At 39.6% G+C, this 22,292-nt stretch overlaps 1 protein-coding gene across 1 annotated transcript in view; it reads right to left on the reverse strand.

Annotated features, from left to right (window-relative positions):
• The window catches only part of PHLPP1 (PH domain and leucine rich repeat protein phosphatase 1), a 159,885-nt gene that overhangs the window by 46,231 nt on the left and 91,362 nt on the right, over nucleotides 1-22,292 (reverse strand). The window contains exons 2-4 of the mRNA XM_009885278.1: nucleotides 19,310-19,506; nucleotides 17,182-17,307; nucleotides 2,357-2,523 (exon numbers count right to left, since the gene is read on the reverse strand). Coding sequence (XP_009883580.1) covers nucleotides 2,357-2,523; nucleotides 17,182-17,307; nucleotides 19,310-19,506 — 490 coding nt within the window. The remainder of the gene's footprint in view (nucleotides 1-2,356; nucleotides 2,524-17,181; nucleotides 17,308-19,309; nucleotides 19,507-22,292) is intronic.

Raw genomic sequence — 22,292 nt, forward strand, 5'->3', positions numbered from 1 at the left:
ATTTTGGAGCCTTAAATATTTCTGGGCTTGATTCACTGGTGCTGTGCCCTGTGTGCGGCTGCAATTTAGCAAATGAGAATTTGGTATAAAAGCCAACAGTACCAAATCAGAACAGCAGAGATTTTGTACTTGCTTTGCAGTGGTTTGAAAGAACATGGGCAAACAAAAAAAAGACTTTTGGTTTATCCAGTCAAGTTTTACCTTGTGTAACCCCCAAAAGATCTCAAAATGGTTTTATGAAATTGGATTAAAAAGAAAGAAAAAAAAAGTCAGACAACTAACAACTTGTGTTCCCAGGAATGACTGAGCTTCCCTTACTTTGCACATGCTTTCATACTGTGATTCACTAATAATTTCAAAAAGATTACAGTGTTCCCTTCTTGCTAGATATTTTTGTATTTACTTACTACAGAAAAACAGACTTACAGTAGAGGCAGAGCTGGCTCAAAGCTTTTTGGCAGCACAAGTAAAATTCAGTTTTCCCACCCTAAGGAGACACCAGCACTGTGTTTCTTAAGGCAGGAAGGAGCATGGCTTGGGAGAGCGCTCCAGGGCCAGGCTCGTGCTTTTGCTGCAATATATTGGGAGGCAAAAGATAACTGACGGGGCACTGTTCTTCATAACCCTCAACAGGAACGACCACCTCACACAGCCCATTCCACTGGCATAGCAATAGGAACGGCAGCAGCTTCCAGCTACTCACCGCCTGCGTGATGCCACCTGTACTGGATGAAAATAAGGCTGGAGGACATCAGCAGTGGCAAAGGGAACGTCAGCGCCAAGGGGCAGGAGTTCAGGAGGCACGGGCTCTCAGCCACTGAAACATTGCCATGTAACCTTCCTAATCATTCATTTCTTTTCTCCAGGAGTTCACAGACCTTTCCCATGCCTTCTTGACAAGCTCAAAGCAATGGAGACAGAGCAGACTAGTATTCACTGATAGAACAGGACCTGCTCTCAGAAGAATGAGACACTCAATCAGCTTTGCACCACCTTGGGCATCTGCCACTTCTCCAGATTTTCCTGATGCAGAATCTCAGAAAACAGGAGAGTTTTATTTGGTCACCTGAAATCTTTTACTCTTGCATGTTCAGGCTCACATTAGTGAGAAAAATTTTAAGTTTATTAACTTTCAGCAAGACTCAACTGTTCCTACAACTGCAGTACCGATAGAACATTAAACAGACAACGAATATTGCCCATCATATTATTTATAAATGCTTTCTAATCCCAAACAGAATTAGCTGTATGTACATGGACAAAATATAACCAAGTATCTCCTGTACACTCTCTGACATTTAAAAAGGAAAAATGATAAAAATTCCTTAAAATTAAGACATTCATTATTTGTCCATGTTCATCACCTAACTCACGCTAAAATTTCACTTGCTATCTGGAGACCTATACCAACATTCACAGAACACTTAATCCAGTATTATTCTCCAGACTGTGTTCATAAGCTCTTGGAATCACTGCCTGCTTTGTTTGTGAAGCAGACCTGCTGGGTTCATTCATCTTCCAATATGCCAAATTTTTTGTTTTTCCAGAATGAAATTGAAATTATATAAAAATACAACAGCCCACATAATCCATCTTGTATTTTTCGGTTGTTATTCAAAGATGAAGGGATTTAGAAATGTGGTTTAAAACATTTCATTTGAACAGGACCATCCACAAATACAATCCTGAGGTACTCTTCAATTCAGTTACCACTGAAATTAAAATCACAGTCTTACATTCAGTAAGGAAACATTCATCTTTCTGAATACAGAAAGCCTGCTGATTCCACACATACATTAAATTATTCTGATCGCAGATCATGCTGCTGTCTGCCCATTTTGTTACATTCTTGGATGAGCTGCAATGGAAAGAACACCTGGAAGGTCACAGTTACAAGGAACAAAGAATTAGGGTTAAGCAGAGTAGAAAGGGGACAGGAATCAGGTTGGATTTATTAAGTCAGGGCTTTCTTTGCTTGGGGGGTAACAAAAAAACTTCTAAGTCAAGTCACATACAGTACTGTTCCTACCTAGAATGCATCCCTGTGATGGGCTCACTTCACTCACGTGAATCAAAGACTGAAGAGCTACAGTCTGGCTTCAGTAGGTAGATAAAAACAATGCATTCTGAAACTGCATTTTGGGTTGAAAATAGCCTTCTATTTACAAGAAAGACATTTAAGTTTCTTATGAAAGCTAGTCTGTTTCTAACACACAGAGTTAACCCATTTCTGAAGCATTACAGCCAGGCCAATCCTCCACAAGAGGAGGTAGTAATTTTTTAGGAAAGTTCCTGTAGACCAGTGGTCACTTGGCTCCAAGAGCATAGGAAGATCAGTAGAACCATATCACTTTACCTTTGTAATTCACTAAGCGCTCTACTTGTGGATGGGCTGGGGTTTAGCCTCAGGAAGTTCTGCTTTAAATTGAGATGAGTGAGGTCTTGGCTATAAAACAGGTTGGCAGGCAGGTGCTCCAGGCTGCAGCATGAAAGATCCACTGAACTTATGCGCTGTGATGCAACCTGGAAGTTAAGAGGTACACCAATATGTTAATACTGTAATAAAACAAGAACATTTTCTTCACCCCTACTACAAGACAAACTGCTTTTAAGCACAGCAGAAGTCAGCATCGGTGTATGTAGCTGATCTAACACAGTTTACATCATTGCTGCAAGTTATGCCACAATCTCTTGCTTTGCCTCAGTGCTAAAACCAAGTCCACAGATGGCTAGCAGGGGGGAAAGCGCAAAGGTTTGTCAAACCAGTACATGAAATAGATTTATTTTCATCAATGAAGTTATGCGATAGTCTACGACCAGAAAAAAAAAAAAAAAAAGAGATTTTACATGAACTTTAGTCAAGTTCTTTAGTTAGAACATAACAGCAGCAAAAACATAGTGCAGAAGTCTTCTATAATGCTGCATGACTGGTCAGTATACCCAAGTGAGTGGAGGTGAGGGGATAACAGTTACCACCCAGCCGTGGTTTCCAGGGTTAAAAGCAGGTATTAAATGGCAGAAGAAAGAGTTATCCCACTTATATCTTACTGGAGAGAAAAAATATCACATCAGCAAAGCACCAAGCACTCATCTCTTCTCAGTGAATCAGAAAACTGTCCAAGAGTGATAAAAATGTGACAAAAACAAAACTGAGATTTGGGGATTTAACACTGTTTTCTAGAAATGGGAAGGTAAAACAAACACAGTCTATAGAGGCTAAAGAAATCATACCACCTAGCATGACATATGGCTAGCATCATTCCACAGAGACCTGCAGGCAACAAAATCAAGTAACAGCAACTCTGTTCCTTACCAAATATCTAAGATACAGCTGCATGAACTACATCCTGCTGCTTTACTTAGTTACTAGCCTTTATTAAAAAAAAAACAAAACAAACAAACAAACAAAACCACACAAACAATACTGCAATGCAGAATTCTTACAGTTTCTGTCCAATACTATTAAAAATATCCTTTCATGAAGTAGAGTCATGGAGCAAGTTACATAACAAAACAATACCACACAGCAGTACAAGGCAGTGTGGATGGTGGGCAAGGAGGAGGGGTCAAATACTAGAAGAATGAGAAGCATTTTTGGAGCAGGCATGGCTTAGATCAAAGGAGGAAAAGCAAACCACCACCATTTTAGACTTCTGGGACTGCACAAACAGTGCTCAAATGGTTACACTGCAAGAGAAGCAATCATTTCATTTTGTCATTGGCACTTTTACTACCCTCACTTGCTAGGAATTCTGGAAGTACAAACACCATGTCTAAGGGACAAAAAGAGGAAAAAAAACCCAACAACTCATAATCTGTGCACAGTCTATAAGAACTTCTGAACTTTGAAGAAGGAAACAGCACCCAACCTTCTGGGCAGACATACAGCCCTTGCCATAAAGTACCCTGGAACCTTAAGACATGACGTTTTGCTGGCGTAAGTGAAGTAGCTTGCCACTGAAAAGAAGGCCAAGGAGTTTTTTCTTCCTTTTTTTCCTCTCCAATGCAAGCTACATAGGCCTCAGGATAAGTGGTCTCTTAAAAATACACAGCCATAAGCTTTGAGAGGAACAGACGGTGCAGTGTTTTTCTCTAACACGACCGTTAATAATCCAGTCCTCCCACATCCATTAAAATGCTCGAATTTTTTTACTCAATTAGTTCAGTCCTTTTGTTACTGTAGCTACTATTTTTCTTCCCCTTGTAGTATTAGACAAAAATTATTCACAGGCTATTCTGAGCAATCATTTCTGAAAGCTAGGTATTCAGTCTGTTTATGGTGCCAGAACCTGCCCGGTATGGTACAGTTCTCATAACACTCAAAACACAAGAGATGACAAAGTGCTGACACCCGTTAAATTAAAAGAGAGAATGTGTAATTTCAGGTGTAATGCTTACATACACTGTTGCTCCAACTACTTGTTTGGAATGTGATATGAACAGTAATAAGCAACCCAGCAGTGCTTAGCAAGGCATGTTACTTCAAAAATATCTAAAGTACCAGAACTGGTAACTCTGAGTGTGAACCATGATAAAGCAGACAAACATAACGAAATTCTACTCTTGTCTCAGAAAAGGATGCAAGTCCTTTCTTAAAAGCATCAAGCCCTGTGAAAATAATCTAGTTAAAAATAATTTTGTTTTTACAAGTTGTATGTTCTGATTATTTTTTGTCTGCTTGTTTGTTTTGTTGTTTTTTTTTAAAGGAATCACTTTGTTATACGAAGAATTTAATTAAGATTTTCATGCAATTGACATTTACTGAATGATGCCTCTACCACAGAGATAACTGTAAAAGTTAAAACCACATTTTAAAAGGTGTTAGTTCTGGAATCAGTTGGAATTTTATTGAAGTCTTTTTTGTTAGCAAAACAGTACTCTAAGAATTAATATCTTCTGAATTGTTACAAGGAATACTCATCTAAACACCACAATTTTTCTCACAGGCAGGGATAAAGACTTTTCTATTTTCATTCCTCAATACTGTTCTGTAACAAATTCCTAGAGAACAGAAGAACAAGATGAAAAACAAAGAAGAGTGACAAAGGAGAACAACATCTTAACAATACTTTCTTTGGCTCACCAGAAACTTTCATCAGTTGTTCTGAAGTTCAGTATTGAAATTCTGAAATGATATTGTTCCCAAATGGAACAATAAAGGGATATTTTAATCATGCAATCATCTTCAATTGACTTAAATGGAGTAAGACTACATGTGTATTTTTGCTATTTTTTATTAAGAGCACAGCATTCTTCTAAAAGATGATACAATTTTTAATAACGCACTGGGTTTCCTTGACTCACTGTGGGGAATCACTGCAGAGATAAGCTGATGATAAAGGGTAAGAAAAGGCTGACTAGAATATCCCTCACACTCAAATAAAAAGCGTTCAGAGGACAGGACATTATCTGCAGAAGGTAGGGCTCCCACTGGAAGAAAAAAAAAAAACAACAAAACAAAACCAAGACATTCCACTGTAAATAAATACCCTAACAAGTTGTCTAGACTGGGTTCAACAGACCCATGCTCCAACAAACATAGTGAAGAAAGTCAGTGTGGTAGCAACGCCAGAGGGAAACACTTTCTAGATACATGTGGAACCTGCATCAAGCGCTCATTATGGCTTCTTTGGTGTTTCCTTTTAGAAAACTTAAAAGTGTAATTGTTTTATATGCTTTACATACATATATAAAAATAAAAATACAAGCAGCGCAGTTCATGAGTCCCCAGGCAGAAGAAGCCGTTGCCCTGACCAACCTTTCTGGAATGTCTTCTCATAACATCCTGAACTGCATGTACCCTCAACACTTGTTTTCACATGAAACCCCTGTTGCATCTCCAGTACTAAAAACATGGGAGAAATGGCTGGTGCAATGACCTTTTTGAAAGACTGGTGTATGACACCTTTTCAGTTATGGTAGCTACATTGTAAGATGTAGAGTCAACACCTGGCTTCTCCAGAGAAGCAAGAGATGCAACAGTTTGACAACAGGGTAGCTCAAACACATAGCAAGATCTTATACTTTAAGTCCACTTTTCAGTTGGGATTTTTAATCATCACAAATATAAAGAAACAAGATGAAACATGCAGCTTTCTCCATTCGCTGGATATGATTTTTAAACACTTTATGTTCACTCATTGTATTACAATGTCTCCCATTGTAATACTAGAGGAGTAGGAAGGGGGTAAAACCAAATTCAACTTTGCACATCAAATTACAAAGTCCAATGGAAGACTTTTTTTCCAGTTCCTGTTGCAAACTCAGTTAGGCAGCCCTGGCCTACAGTGTTTTAAGTTCTTTTTTTTTTCCAGTCTCCATGTGAACATGGCATACTAAAGTGCAGTTTCAAAGAATCATCATAGAATCATAGAACGGTTTAGGTTGGAAGGGACCTTGAAGATCATCTAGTTCCAACCCCCCTGCCATGGGCAGGGATGCCTCCGGGTTGCTCAAAGCCCCATCCAGCCCAGCCTTGAACACCTCCAGGGATGGGGCCTCCACAACTTCCCTGGGCAATTTGTTCCAGTGTCTCACCACCCTCAGAGTGAAAAATTTCTTCCTAATATCTATTCTAAATCTACCTTCTTCCAGTTTGAATCCATTACCCCTCGTCCTATCATTACATGCCTTTGTAAAAAGTCCCTCTCCAGCTTTCTTGTGGGCCCCCTTCAGATACTGGAAAGCTGCTATAAGGTCTCCTCGGAGTCTTCTCTTCTCCAGGCTGAACAACTCTCTCAGCCTGTCTTCATAGGAGAGGGGCTTCAACCCTTGGATCATCTTCATGGCCCTTCTCTGGACCCAGTCCAAGAGGTCCATGTCCTTCTTATGTTGGGGGCTCCAGAGCTGGATGCAATATTCCAGGTGGGGTCTCACGAGAGCAGAGCAGAAGGGCAGAATCACCTCCCTTGACCTGCTGGCCACACTTCTTTTGATGCAGCCCAGGATACGGTTGGCCTTCTGGGCTGGAAGTGCACATTGCTGGGTCGTGCTGAGCCTCTCAAGAAGCAACGATATACAACTATAGCACATGTACTACAAAGAGCCCTGGATCTACCCACTGCAAACAGCAAAAAGCTGTCATTGTGCTTTCAATCTTCCCCCAACAGCAATAAAATGCAGCTTTATTCTATGAATACCAACACAAATAATTCTGCTGGAGAGCTGTCTCCCTCCCTCAGGCAGTACGCCTTCTGCTACTGCCCACCTAAAAGCTGCACACGTGGCAAAGAACTAGGAGTCTCCCAAATATGAAAACTCACTTTTAAACATGTGTTACTTGTGCCACAATAGTACTTACAAGTATAAACAACAAGCCAGCAGTACCTTAAATAAAAAAGGTTTCACCATGGCATTTTGATTTTAATTTTTTATTGTTTTTAAAAAGGAAACAGTAGTTCAAGACTGGTGAAAGTATGGTATGGGTTCACTGTAAATCTTTAGCAGCTAGCAACAAAAATACAGAAAAATACTTGTATCAACCAATATTCTTGCCTCTTCTTGCTACACTGGGCTAAAAAAGCACTTTGCTTTGTCCATCAGTATAATGCCACCTCTGTCACTGAGCTATGCAACAAGACTGATTACCGTCTTTGTTTTAAGGCCTTGGCTATACTACAAAAATGATCTGTTGCTGACAATGGATGTCAGCAACAGACACAGCTGAACCCAGCTGTATGGACAAACACAAGCCTTGTTTACACAAGGACATCTTTTGGTGTGACCTATGGTGTGAATTTAAACCAATGTAATTATGTCTTTTTCCTGTTTACCCTCATCCCATTCCCTATAGCTCTATTCAGATAAGAAATTACTATTTAGGACTTCAACAGAAGACAATTAAAATAACTAAGCAGCCCACACTGTACAGGCAGCCAAATTCCCAGTCTGTTTGAACTAAGTTGACGATGTCAAATTACACCTGCTGTAGACACACTAATGCAAAGGCAGTGTAATTTCTCTCCTTCAGGATTTGTTTTTAAACAGTTCAGTAATCATCACATCCCACCAATGACTGCATAAGGCTTAACTAACCAGCGATACATACGCTTGAAATATCTAAAGTAACTGCTTAGAGCAAACAGGTTCTCCTCACCTCAGAACTAACCTTGCTTCAAACCCCTAATCCTCCTTTCTATTCGAGCATCAAAGCCCCGCTTGGCAGAGAGGCCTCCCTCCGCTGAGCTGAACTCCACAGCCAGGAAACACATCAGTGCCCTCAGCCACAGCCAAGAGCTGAGGAAATGTTCAGACTGGTAAACAAGCTAATGCCAAAAACCTTAATGAAGGAGGGGAAGAAAGAAATAAAACGGTTTTCTTTTTCTTTAAAGCCATATATTTTCATTTTTAGTTTAAATAACAGCTTTTAAAATGGGTGCAGTCTAAAGGGTGAAAAGGTAAGAGCTTTTCTGGCCTCTTCTTTTGTTTTCTTTCAAACATTAAATTAGATTCATGCTAACCCACGCCAAGGGCCTTGCAAAGAAAAGATAAACTCAGCAAGAGGCTTGAAAGCACATCACACAGATTCACAAACCCAACAGGCAATGCCATAGGTAAGAGCTGTAATTGCCTACTAAGATGAAGGGCAGGAACACACAGCGGTGTGGCAGCATCCACAGGGCACACGCTTCTCACCCCATCTCTCCTCCGTAGGCAATGCAGCCGAAAGCCTCTGGTACAAACACCTCATGCCAGCAAGACGCAGGGGCACAAAGATTATTTAACTTGTCCCTTCTCTCCTCTCATTAGCTCTCAACAAAGATTTACACAGCATACAGAAGTAGCTCACTTCTACTTTTGGCCCTTATGCAAAGCTCTAACAACTTAACTGAAAACAGTAGTAGCAAATGCATGTGGGGAGGGGGAAATGTGGAGGCAGTAAAGGAGAAGTTGTGCTCCTTTACCCTTCTTGATAGGAGTCCAGAAGAAATTTCATAGATGTGAAAGCCAGTGTTCCAGGTTTAGCATCAAGATCTTGAAAGTGAGATCTTGTCCAAAAAAAAAAAGTAACATTCGTCACCTGTCATTTGGAAATGTTTGGTGCTATCTGAAGTTGTTACCAGAACATGAGTATTTTTATTCCTCCAGGAGGAAAAGTTATCTTCTTCTAGAGATCAGGTACTGGTATCAACATCACACAGGGAGTGACATCAACACTGTTACCTTGGGGTTAGTCATGCTGGGATGTTCACACTGATAAGATCCCTGCAAGGACAAGGCTTAAGGTGCAACCTGGAGCTAAGGGACAGTAATTAGCTGTAGCGTTAAGCTACTTATAATTCAGACATGTGAATCTCCAATGGTGGAGCAAGGAATGCTAATATCCTTAAAACAGCTTGACTGAAAACAATTCATCTGCAATATTGCAAAACAGGTGATAGTCTCACAAAAGTTGAGAAATATCCCTTTTTCTTCTTACAACTTGTGTTAGACTTAATTTTCTACCAAGACAAGCTACTGTACCACCAGCAAGCAGACTTTGCAATGAGCAGCCTTCCAGCAAAGACTTTCTTTCAGCATTTACAATAGATTTCAGACTCTTGCCAGTGAGACTTCCAACAGATATTCACTTGTCTGAGTCTCCCCAGTCCCACATGGAGAAGGTTGTGGGGTTTTGTTTATTTGTTATAAATAAGAGGTTATGCTAGGTTCTCAGTTCCTGACTTAGCTTCTCCTAACACAGCTGCATCATATGGATTAATTCTACAGTGAGATGAACTCTTTTCATGACATTATTTCACAGTAAATCAGAAAGGCCTTCTGACCCAAGTGATTTATAACACAAATAATCATGAATATAGCTCTACTGGCCTGGGGCCTAAAACTGGTCTCCAGCACTCATTCCCTCTTGTCCCTGGATACCTTCCTCCTTCTCCCCTGACTAGAGAAGAAGCCTAAGGAGACCAAATGTCCCTAAAATTAGGTTTTGCTAACAATTCCTCCCCTTTTTTCCTCCATGCTAGGCTTTGCTTGGAAAGGGTCACAATGTTACAGCCATTCAGTTTCAAGACCAAGTCAGTTATCACCTTATACGTACCGAAGTACTGCACAATACATCAGTCCCCTCAACTCCCTCCAGTCTCATGGGATCTGGTCACCACAGACACTTAAGTTTCCCTAAGCTTCATTAAGAAGAAAGTTACATTCCCCCACTCACTCCTACCCCTCTACCTCCAGAGACTACTCAACACACTTTGGGATCCTCCTGGATTGAACACACCTTAAAAGGTAACTTCAGCAACACCTCACTGAGATTCTAGCTGTAAGCCACGGCAATGCTTTCCTGTATTTATGCAAGAGCTGCACAAATTCAGCTTCAATAATATCAGAACCTGATTTAGAGGCTTCAAAAGACATTACTTGAAAGCTATTCCAGATGTGTGGGCGATACCTAGTTTTCCATTCTCACTCTTGGCTGCAATACTTCAATAACTACTCTATTATTAACTGAAGGCAGCAAGTCCAAAACAAGGACCACAGACTCCAAATTTCAGCAAGGAAAAAGAAAAAAAAAAAAAGTGAAGCTATAGTTTTTCTCTAGAACAGAAATTAAAGAGAAAAGCTTGAAGTCACCAACTACACCACTTTGGAATCAGCTGAACTATTTTCACATGGAAAACTAACCAGCTTAGCCAAAACACCAAGCTTCCCTCCCAAATCATTAAAAGAGAGACTACACTGAAACACACACAGAAGTTAATTTCCAAAACATCAACTAACCTCTAACAACAAAAGGACCAAAAGAATAGGTTTTGCAAGGAAAGAGGAGGAGGAACACTTTCAAGTGTTACCATCAAAAGAGAAATAAAACTGGCTTCAAGTTTGCTTTGATTCAATCTTCTGCTTTCAGACGAGATGACAAGAAGCCACTCACAGCAAGAATGACCAGATATGACTGCAGAGCAAAGGTCCCAAATATTGAAGATTTCACACACACAAAAAAGGAAGTCAAGTTCCACACTGAAACCAGAGGTTTGTTTATGTTTGAATGCTTGTAATCACCGCTAAAAGGAAGCTGTGGGTTTATTTTTAGGTATCTATTTTTAGAGAAAGCATTATCTCAATATTGTCATTTTATGTTATTAGAGGAAAAAATGGTTTCCTCATACTAAACTTAGAGTCATCACGTTTCCTGCAAGTAAGCATCAGCTCAAAAAAAGCCCCACTGAAAAATGAGAAAATATTTCAGGGTTCTTTTTTCTTCACTAGATGTTGAATAAACAGTTGCAAACAGGCTAATGACGCTTCTTAGTCTCACATATGTAACAAAAACTGGATAGTTGTTACCCTCAAAGAAAACAAGCTTTTTGCAGAGCATTGGATTTGGTTAAAAGCTATTTTCAAAAGATGCCACTGATGTTGGCATTATACTAAACTCATTTTTAGGTCATACTAGTATAGACACTCATTTTCAAGCCTCCAATCGCTACTGGCATAAGAAACAAACCAACTACTGCATGGTCACCCTCTCAGCAACCAGCACGTGCCTGACCTCCAATCTGTCCCCAATGCACACAATCACGGTAGCCCAGAATCACAATGGTACGTTCAAATGCATGGACTAAGACTACAAAGTTATAATAAACGTCAGAACTCGTAACTACAACACAAATAGCATTAAATAAAAATCCCTGCAATGATGAACTCTGCAAAGATGTTACAGCTCGTTACAGTATCTAGAAACACATATGGAACAGGTCAATCGGCTAGTGAGCACGGCAAATACAGCGTAGGGATAATTTAACCATGAGACAAGTGGTTTCAAGCCTTCTTTACAGGCTGAAGGCTGCATTTTGTATTAAAAAAAAAAAACTGCATTCCATACTGAAGTCGGAATCTGCACTTTAATCTTTCTCCTGGTTGACCATGCCTGATGTAAGAAAGTCAGACGTTAGCATCTGACAGTATCTGAAAAAAAGATGAAGCTATGAGCGCAAGTGGACATGGCTTATTACCCATCACTTTAATTAATGATCAGAATCTTCTGTGCTGAAGGAAAAGGCAGTCCCACAGCTCAAAGGTGGGTGAAGCACAGCTGAAATGCAGGTACATCTCTAGCAGTAACGCTCAATTGTTGCTCACTGCATTTCCTCAGCACTGTTCCTGTAAAACACTTGCACAAGCTGATCACCTTGGTCTCCTATTTTGAATATATTTGCAGAACCGCAATCAAGTTCAGGAATTCATTTTTAAATTATGCAGTTTATTTCTATAAATAAGGTCTGTAACACCAAGCTTGTGTGCAGTTGGAACTCAGACCTTTTTTCCTTAGAACAACTAAAAATCGTATTAGTAGAGTCACAGATCAGATTCATCCTCTTCATACAATTCAGACTCACACTTCACAACATAGTCCCCAAACACAATTGTAAAAATTGTACTGAAAAATAGCTAAAAGACTGAAGCAGTTGGTCAGAATCAGGTGACCTTAGAGAGAAAAAGCTAAAAAGTTAATTTTGCACTGCTGCTTCCGGTAGGTCTCTATACAAGTTGCGGAAAGATGGAGACTACTACTGTAGAAGCTCCTGCATTACTTACTTCTATAGTATAAACTAAATTCAAATCTGTTGTCATTTTCTGCTAGTTTCACGGTGCAAATAAGTGCACAAAGAGAGCATTCTGCACTGACGTGAAAGGAATAAGACCAATATGGCAGCACGCCCTTCTCCCTTGAATTTGCTATTCTTGCTATTTTTAGCACTTTTTAAACATAATGTACACTGACATCATAATTTAGCCTCTCCTTTTTCACAGCAGGCTGGAGTCATCTGGAACACCACAAACATTTCCACTGCAGACTTGAAGACAAAGGTGACTGAAACAGGGAAGGGAAAATATAAAGGCACAAAGGAGAAAACTCTTAAATTTGATAGTTTTTAAATCAAGGATCTGTTTTTGGATATTCCTCATATTTTAAACAGGAGTGTTCTTCTGTATATAGGTGCAAATCCACCCTGGCACCTAAGTCCCACACAGCTTACTACCCACTAACACACTGTCACTAGGGCCACAGCTGTGCAACTGAGCCCAGGAAGCAGACGACGGTGTGCACACGCATATGGCCGTGTGCCTGTACATCTCTACCTATCTACATGTATAGTGCAGCCATACACAGACAGCTTACGTGAGGCAGTCACGCATTATTTATAGCCCTTGCCTCTCATCGCCTCTCTTCCTCTACCTGCCCAGCTGAACCGAGAACTAAAGCAGGAAATAATTGTCCCATGAAGCTGTCGACACACTTCCTGCTCTTCTAAAGTCGAGAGGGGAGAAGTTCGGAGGGGTCAGATAACCTGTCTCAGCACACCCAGTGATGCATGCTATTTCCAAGAAGATAAAATTCTGTAATGCGTTCCTGCTTAAGCTCTGCAATATTGCATTTCTGAGGCAGACGTTGACATCCCATTTTAACTGTGTGCCTTGGAACACAGAGGACTGATAAGCCTTTTTACTCCAGCCAAACCATCCGTGTCATGAGTTGTGTAGTAGTCAACACACAGCAGTTTCACATGTTGAAAAGCATTAAACTAAGTTTAGCTGTTAGAAGTGTCAAACAGCAGGAGCTCACTACCACACCTCAAATACAAGCCTCACGACAGCAAGTTCCACCACTCAGTAAAACCTTATACGTAAAACTTTTCTCTCTTGTGCTATATTAAGGCTGTAGCTTTTTAGGTTTTGGAAATGGCAAACGAGGAAAGCCCTTATCATGTAATCTTCTCTGTTAACTGCACATTCTTCACCCATCCTTCTGCACTTGACATTCAAGTAGTAAACAGTGGGAGATCAGAATCGCTCTGCAAATAACTGTGTGGGTTCCAGAACCATCATGCCAACTTTATGCAGACAAAATTCTTTAAAGCCACGAAGATGTCCCTTTCTTCCTCCTCTGCTCCCCCTCCCAGTTGCATAAGCTTATTTTTCAACATTTGGCAACAGAACAAGCATATTAGATCACAAAGGACCAAATTTGTTGTTGTTGTTTTTCTTTTGAGCTTCCTTAATTAGGACTCCAGTATTTGGAAAGTAAAAGGAAAGAAATGCACTATGGTATAGAACTATCAATATTAACGAAAAAGCCACATTTCCAGCTTTTAAAAATATTCTGTTTGAGGCTAAATCAGCATATCTAAAAGTGACCTATTTGGAGTAAGTATGCCACCAAGTTCAATATTTAGGTCAATGTTTGTGCAATTTCCAGCCTGTCCTGAAATCAGTCCTGTTCTCAGGACACACACATACATGAAAACCAATCCTAACACCTATTCAAAAATCCTTTCCAAAAATTTACTGGGGCAGAGCACAGGAGCTGTCTTGGCTAAGATAGATTTCACTGCTAGAATCAATCAGATGATACAGGAGCAATACTCATTTTTCAATTAAAACTGAGTCCAAGTCCCTTCAAACAAGAATTCAAAACTTCTCTAGCATACATATATTTATTGCAGAAGTGACGCATTAGGATATGTCTCATTCTGGAACATCAGTAAAAAGTCACCATTGCCAATATTCCGCGGGGAGATAGACTGCAGAGCAAGCATTCTTTGCAAAGTCTCCTTTCAAGATTAAGCTTGTTCTTTAAAAGTTAAAGGAACATCATCTTCCAGTTCTTTTGACGTATATAGAAGACAGACACGAAAATTTTTTTCACAGTTAAAAACTGAACTGAGCAATTTTAATGAAATATTTTAGCAGGGATCTCCTTCTACATTAAAATTTATAATTAAAACTTTTATTACACTTTTATCAGAAGCCTCAGTTTTCAGCAGCATGCATCAGGAGCATGAATGGCTGCACAAAAACTACTACTGAACATAACTTAACACGAATGTCAGTTTCTAAACAAATGCCATTAAAAATATCTGTACTTAAAATAGTCTTAAATATTATTCATAATAATTCACAAAAGTGCAAGTACTATAAACCCCACCACAATTAAAGAAGAACCTGTAAGCATTGTGCGACCAAGCCTGTAACAAGCTCAAAGTTAGAGTCATAACATCTTCCTTCCTAAATTTGCTTGCCTTTAAACATACAATGCTTTATAAGGTATTTTCTTGGTTAGCAAAAATATTTCAATTTCTTTGAACCTGAGTAGCTTCCATACACCTGAGGCAGAGCACTTTATATAAATGTTGGGTTTTTTCCCCTGCGCGCAAACGCTAGCTTGTATGAACTACAGAGCTGAAGAGGAAACTTTCTCATTTATTTGTACATGTACAACAGAGTCAATGCACCTTACAATTAAGCACTTGGACATGAACAGCATCAGCTGGAGGAAATTTGAGTTACTTTTGAAGCTTTACTAGTTTCTCTGTTTCTGTTCTTCAGAAACAGTGTTACTGCACAGTGCTTCCCACACATCTGCCTTGCATACAATTATGCTTGCCTCTGTTTTTCAGTCTAAGGAGAGAAAACCCAAACATTAAAAAAGCAACTTGAAGTTGCAAAGTACTGCTTCAAAATCCATTCAGAATGCTGTGTCGCAGGTTTTGGGGCTGGGGGTTGGAGAGTTGGGGAAAATGAAGCATATTTTTTTCCTAAAAAGCATGTTTTACTAACAAAAAGAATAGCATAGTGAGTTTCTTCAGTTCTGACAGTCTGAAAAGACACTTCAAACTATGTATTTTCTTTCTACTCTTACATAAGAAAAATGGGAGGATATCATGAGCACATGGGGATATGTTCTCATGCTGGCTATCATCCCAATGCTGTTAGTCATTTGGGTGAACCAGAGAGAAAGAGAGAAGCACAGCATGGCACAGAACAAGTTTATGCTGCCAGTAATTCAGAGGGGCTTTCTAGCCATTTATCTCTACTTCTGAAGTTCATTGTTTTCCACTATTTTTCTCACTCATTAGATTTGCCTTTCATTTATCTGATGTCAAAGCCACTGGAGATGAAAGGGCGCTACTCTCCCAGAGAGAGCCACAAAGCGGCAAGAATTCAAAAACCTGACAGACCATGCCTCACCATCTCATAAAACATATCTTGGGGATTTTTACCTTGAGGCTTAACAGACCTGAGCAGGGATGCCAGAACAGTGTTTTAAAGAGAATTTTAAAACTTACTCGAAAAAAACCTAAAGGTCATTTTAAATGATGCATGTGTTGGGAGGTGCAATAGTTACTGCTCAAAGCAAGTTTGACATAATAATCAAACCTCTTAAAAAAAAACAACCCACAGCCCAGGCTGTACCACTGGCGATAGGCTGGATAATACATTATTGCAATCTAAAAAGACAGAACAGATCTAGTGTGCCATAAATATCTGTAAGTAGTACTACATAAACCCAAGTTGCTTTACTATAATAAAGAGCATGAATAGACAGCCCAATCAAGTATAAAACTAATGGATAGTTTAGACCCAAATAGAAACCAAAGAGAGAGTGCTGACAGCACAGCAAAAGAACTTGCGTGTTAAAAATAAGAAAATCAGTGGTTCAAGATACATAAATTACTTCAGAGAGGATTTATCAAAAAAGTGGCAGGGATTAAGAGATAAAATAGGTAATTGCAAAAACAGCCTTTCAACAACACAAAGAGGAACTGAAGAGTAAAATGAAATAATGCAGGACCCAAATTCCCATAATAAATTGTACTCTAAGCACAGTACAAAATGTGGTTTACGAAGGTTTAGTTCGTAATTTTTTTTACTGACACAAAATGATTGCTTATTAAAAAAACAAAAATCAAACAGTTATAACACTAAAGAGAGATTCAGCAACATTTCCAAGCAAGAAAAAATATTTTCTTAATTCTAACAATTCAATCCTGAGGCTCTGTGTAAGGAACAAATTAAAAAAATACACCACCATTTTAGGTTTTATTAACACTGAAACAAAGCATTTTAAACTGAAATTTTGACAGTTATATTTGTCATCCTCTTTGTTCTAATGATCTCCCTCCATCCATCCAGCTGGATCAAGATGAGAAAAGGGAGAAAGTCCAGCACTGCACTTTGCTTACACAACCATGGTAGAAAGAAGTCTCAGTATCAATGCAGAAAAATTCACCTCCCTATTGCCTATTACCAAGAGCTCTCAAATTTTCTGTGCAACACTGACAGCAGCAGTTCATGCCAATGAACCCAGAAGAGGGACTATATCACTGCGTGGAGAAGACAGAACTGGGGGAAATGCTACGAACATCCCATTCAGGTAGTAATTAGCACTATTCTCACCTTTGATGCTTGTCGAAGCCATCGCAAATATTCAGTGAAGTTATCGAAACAAATGTAGTAGGTCTGGCTTTGAGGTCCAGAGGAGCTAAATGCTAAACAGTGCTGGTGCTTTTTCACTTCTTCCACCTACAGTAGAGACACGAAACTATTAGTGAACAAGAATCAAAAGCCTCTTTGCAGAATTTCCCAGGGCAAAGTTAAAATGTGCCCAAGAGGAGCTCTTCAAGTAGAGTTGGACTAACCCTCTGAAGCACTCAAGCTGGATCTTGGCTGATTCGTAAAATCTCCACAAGAAAGGAATGAGAACAGAAGGACGAAGGAACCAAAGGAGAAAAACACCAAGAACGTCAACACTTTAAGAGAGACTGAGCACCACAAAAGGTTTCCCAGTGAAACACATTTAAGGCTGTCTTTATACAACCTAAAGAAGTACAATTTATACTCCTGGTTATTAAAAACAGGCTTAACAAAATGCTTCTCTTTCATCCCAATTAAATTCTTTGGCATTTCACAACTTGCTAAAAAACACCCAGAATACATCATTCTGCTACCATACACGAGAAGTCCCACACAACTTATGGTCTCAATGTCTCAGCACCGCATTCTGGAAAGCCTCTGCAAACCAGGAAGTGCAGAGTATTTATGGGGTTGAGGAAGAATATTTTTTGAGCAATAATTTAAAAAACAATTCTGTGCCAAACATCCACCTCCCAAGCTTTGTCAGCAGAAGCCCTCAGTACATTTTTCTCAGCTTGGTTCTCCTTTTCTTTTAAAATTTGTTGTCAGCTTACTGCTTAGCACAGTCTGCATGTTTTACATTACACGATTCATTTCTGTGCAAAAACAACTTAGAAATTCCATGTTAAGCAATTAAAAAGAGGGTACGCAATCTCTCCCCTTTTTTGAATTTTTTTAAAAAAAGAAATTTTCATCTCAAAGAGAAGGCTGATGGGGTCCTGAATCCTGTCCTCTCCAGTGCGCTACAGTCACAGATACAATTCACTGTCAGAGTTCACCCACCGCTGCTAAAACAGGAAAATGTCTCTATTTCAGTACCTCCAGGGAAGAGTTGAAGAATCATGTGAAGAATCATGAAAGGAGATAGGAAAAACAGCTCCTAGAAAAAAGGACTACTTCCCACATTGCTAGTATAGAATATTAATGAACCAACTTTAGTCTGCATATATAACATTGTGAAGCTCATTTCTCTCCCAATGACTCTTAAGAATCAAACTTATCGGTATGCAAGGTGAAAGAGCATTATTTCAGGTGTAAATCATCCTCCAGCTAATGATTCTCTTCCCATTATCTTGGCTAATCAAGCCAAGAATAGTGTTCTGAAACACTGTTTTGGCTGAAATAGCAATGTTGTAATCTTATTGTCTTCGCTGAAGCTTCACAGAATCACAGAATGGTTCAGGTGGAAAGGGACCTCTGGAGGTCATCTGGTCCAATCCCCCTACTCAAGCAGGGCCATCTACAGCTGTTTGACCAGGACTGCGTCCAAATGGCTTTTGAATATCTCCAAGGAGGAAGACTCCACAACCTCTCCGGCCAACCTGTACCAGTGCCTAGCCACCCTCACAGTGAAAAAGAAATTTCCTTGAGTTCAGATTGGACCTCCTGTGTTTCAGATGTAATCAATCAGAAAAAAGTCCAGTTTAAGCTTTCGCAAGTTAATGTTTGTTGCTGTTACATCAGACCACTCTTGTACAACACTGAACACTCAAAAAAACCCAACATTGAATATAAGCCCATGCCCTTACTGGTTAATTTTCAGATCTTAGAGTAACCCAGCATGGATAAAAATTGGATGAAGAGGCATGATACAGATCATACACAATGCACGTATCCTTTGGCTGTGCACGTGTAAAACATTTAACACTGCACACAAGAAAAGGAAACTGAATGTGTCTCCCTTGCTTTTCTCAGCATTTTAATCCGAATGTTGCAAATTGTTAAATATTAATCTGACCATAATCAAAAGTCATTTATATTCTTTGATAACCCCATTTACAGAAACAAGCTTACGGGGGGCTAGGAATCATCATAATTGAATGCAGTCTTCTCTGGGTAAAGATATAGGTGTTAAGCAAGCAAGTATATAAATTTTATTTTAATATCTTACTTTTCCACCAATTAAAGGGAGGACATGCATCTTTCCAGTCTGACTTTCTTTTACTGATGAGACAATTAGGCATGTTCCACAAAGGATAGCTTGGCGTCTTGTCCATCTGTTGACTGGCAAATGTATTTTCCCTTTTCGAACATTGTACATTCCTGAGAGCTGAATCCGTTCGGAGCTGCCAATGCTGTGGGGCTTTCCTGAAATAGAAACAAAAGCATCCACTTAATCATAGAAAATCTTTGCTTCTCTCAGTCGAGTCATCCTGAGACTTTATCAGCAAGTTTTCAAGCTACAGACTGCAGCACGACAAATGAAACAGCTTCAAAACCATGCAAGCAGGTAATTTAGTATCAGCTTCAGTACAGGCTTCTTTCATAGGTAGAAGTACATGACAGGCTGGTATTGTGAAGAGCAGATCACAGTCTTGGAGTATGTTAAATAACCTGCAATAGTCACAGAAGTACCAATTAATGGTACCAGACTTCTCTATGGCACCTGGAAACCAAATGTTTCACATTGACTGTTTGGTAACTGCAAAAGGGGGTGAAGTACTGCATGCTGACCCGCACCTTTGCACTTCCATGTCTCTTCTGGGCATCCTTAAGGTCATGGTTTGAATAGCTTGAATAACTTCCCAAAGAATACAGTTCCTACCCTCACCAGCCCACCCTGTTCAGTCCAAACCCCACAGCAGAGGTAGTACACTCAGCCACAATGTAAACAGATGCAACCTAGATGAAACGCCTCAAAGACTGCTTCAGTCTCAGTTTCTGGCACATAATTTGCTATTTATAATAACACAGATTATTAGCGAGACTACCAATTGACCAAATCTGTTAAATAACTTTAAATGGCTCAGATTCTACTAATCTAATCTATTAATAAGATTCTACTCTACAGAAAACATCACTAACAATGGCAACACAAAGACAAACATCTCTTGTCTATGCTCTTACAGGACCATGTTTTTAAAGAGATAAATGGGAAAACGCACAATTTGTTCATTCTGATCTGAAGCATTTATCCACATCAAGTTATCCTATAAACCTTAAACATCCCAGCCCAGATCTGAGTCATGCAAATATACTAAGTCTTCTGCAAACAGAGACAAGAAGTAGTCACATTCAAGTTGAAATTTCTGGTATACCAGTGTTGTTGAAACTTCGGAAGGGAGCTCCCCTGGATAAACAACCCAAAGACTATGTTAATTCCTAGTAGCTTCCACATCATGATAAAGGATAAATCACTCATTTTCCTACACTAACCTTGACCAAAATTCTTAAGAATCAAGGAATGAACAACTAGTTAGGACTCCAGAAAACCAAAGACTTGATCCTATCTTCTAACCCCAGTATTTCTAGACCAGTGCCAATTTAACTGCAGCAGTGACAAGTGCTGCATGCTATTACTCCAACTTGCTATTACTACTTCTTGTATGACAGCTCATTTGTCTCAATGAGTCTGCTCTTGCCTTCAACTTATTTATGGGAAGATAGAAGACACCTACCACATGCCCTACCCTCTGCCATTCTCTCACCCCTGCCTACCCTGCGCCAAATCTTGCCCTTATCTTTAAAAGCAGCCTACTTGAATCTTCCTGTCGGTTTAACGAGCCAAGACTTGGCACAGTTACCCTCAAGCCTTGCTCTGCTCTAATAAACACTAGCATTTAGGCTACCGATGTCTGCCAGTTTGGATCTGCAGGAACATCACTGTTGCTTGAAGCTAAAAGACTGAAACTTTAATGGCCACAGGGTATCAGCATCTAATACAAAAATAGGTGCCTCAAGAAAGCAGTGATTTCACTGCCAAGCAAATTCAAATCCAACAACAGAAGCTATGGATAAACACTTTGCCCAAGAGAGTAAAAGGGAACAGGGGATACCCATTCTACACAAAGCTACAGAAAGACAGATAGGGAATACAAGTGAGTAAAATAGAGCAACTCAGCCTTAAAGAAACACAAAAGCTGAATCAAACTTCACATTTGGAATATGAAAAATGTCATTGCTAAAGTAACTGATAATTTACCTAGCTTGTACAGAATGACGGACTCCATGCTGCAAAGCGTTGACTGAAGTATTAACCACAGAGAGAAACAATAAAATCTCTGTAATGGAGTAAAAAGTGCCTATTAAGTATTAATAGTATGGTTGTATAAGGAATAATTGTCAGGGGTATGGGTAGTTTCACCTCAAAAATTATGTTTTACAGTCATCTTCCAGGGCCTGTTTCTGGCTGTATGCTAACTTCACTGGAAAAGCACAACCCACTGCTGATTGAACCCCTTAAAATTGCAAAGCACAACCTCAATCCCTTGGGAAGCCCAGTTAATTTAGCAACATGCATTTTAATATAGCTGAATGCAACCTTCCTCATTCAAGAACAAAGGACATAATTCACACTTAATATGGGCAGACTTGTGTCCTGGAAAACATCAAACCTCAGAAGTTCTTTGGGATTATGGTGGATAACAAAGAGGATGAGCTCTTGCTACAGTGCTGCAGCCAAGATGCTTGGCAGGAAACACGACAGCATTCAGGAGCTATAGAAAAGTAACATTACCCTGCCTCAGCTACTGGGAAGATGACTACCACACTGGGTGCCCAAACTTCACAAAGGGTGCTGAAAAACTAGTCTTCAGAAAAGTTACGTGAGGAAAAAAAAAAAAAATCATAAGCCTGAGAAACCCGCTTCCTAGGACCAGACTCTCTTGGACTAGCTACATGAAGTTAGGCACAGCTGGACCTATAAAACTACCCAAAAGTCTCTAAAAGGCAGTTCTTCAAATTTCATATAAATTCACATAGATTGTAAGTCGCAAGTCACAGTACCAATTAGTATTATCAGTAAATGTTTACTAGAAAAGCCAGAACAGAGCTATCACTAGAAGTATTCATGCTAGGTATGAGCTGTACTTTCCCTCAAATGGGAAAAATTACCAGGGTAAGAAACTTCAGTTACTCCTACGAATACAAAAAAA

The sequence above is a fragment of the Charadrius vociferus genome, unplaced genomic scaffold, assembly GCF_000708025.1.
Source record: "Charadrius vociferus isolate BGI_N301 unplaced genomic scaffold, ASM70802v2 scaffold565, whole genome shotgun sequence".
NCBI lineage: Eukaryota > Metazoa > Chordata > Aves > Charadriiformes > Charadriidae > Charadrius > Charadrius vociferus.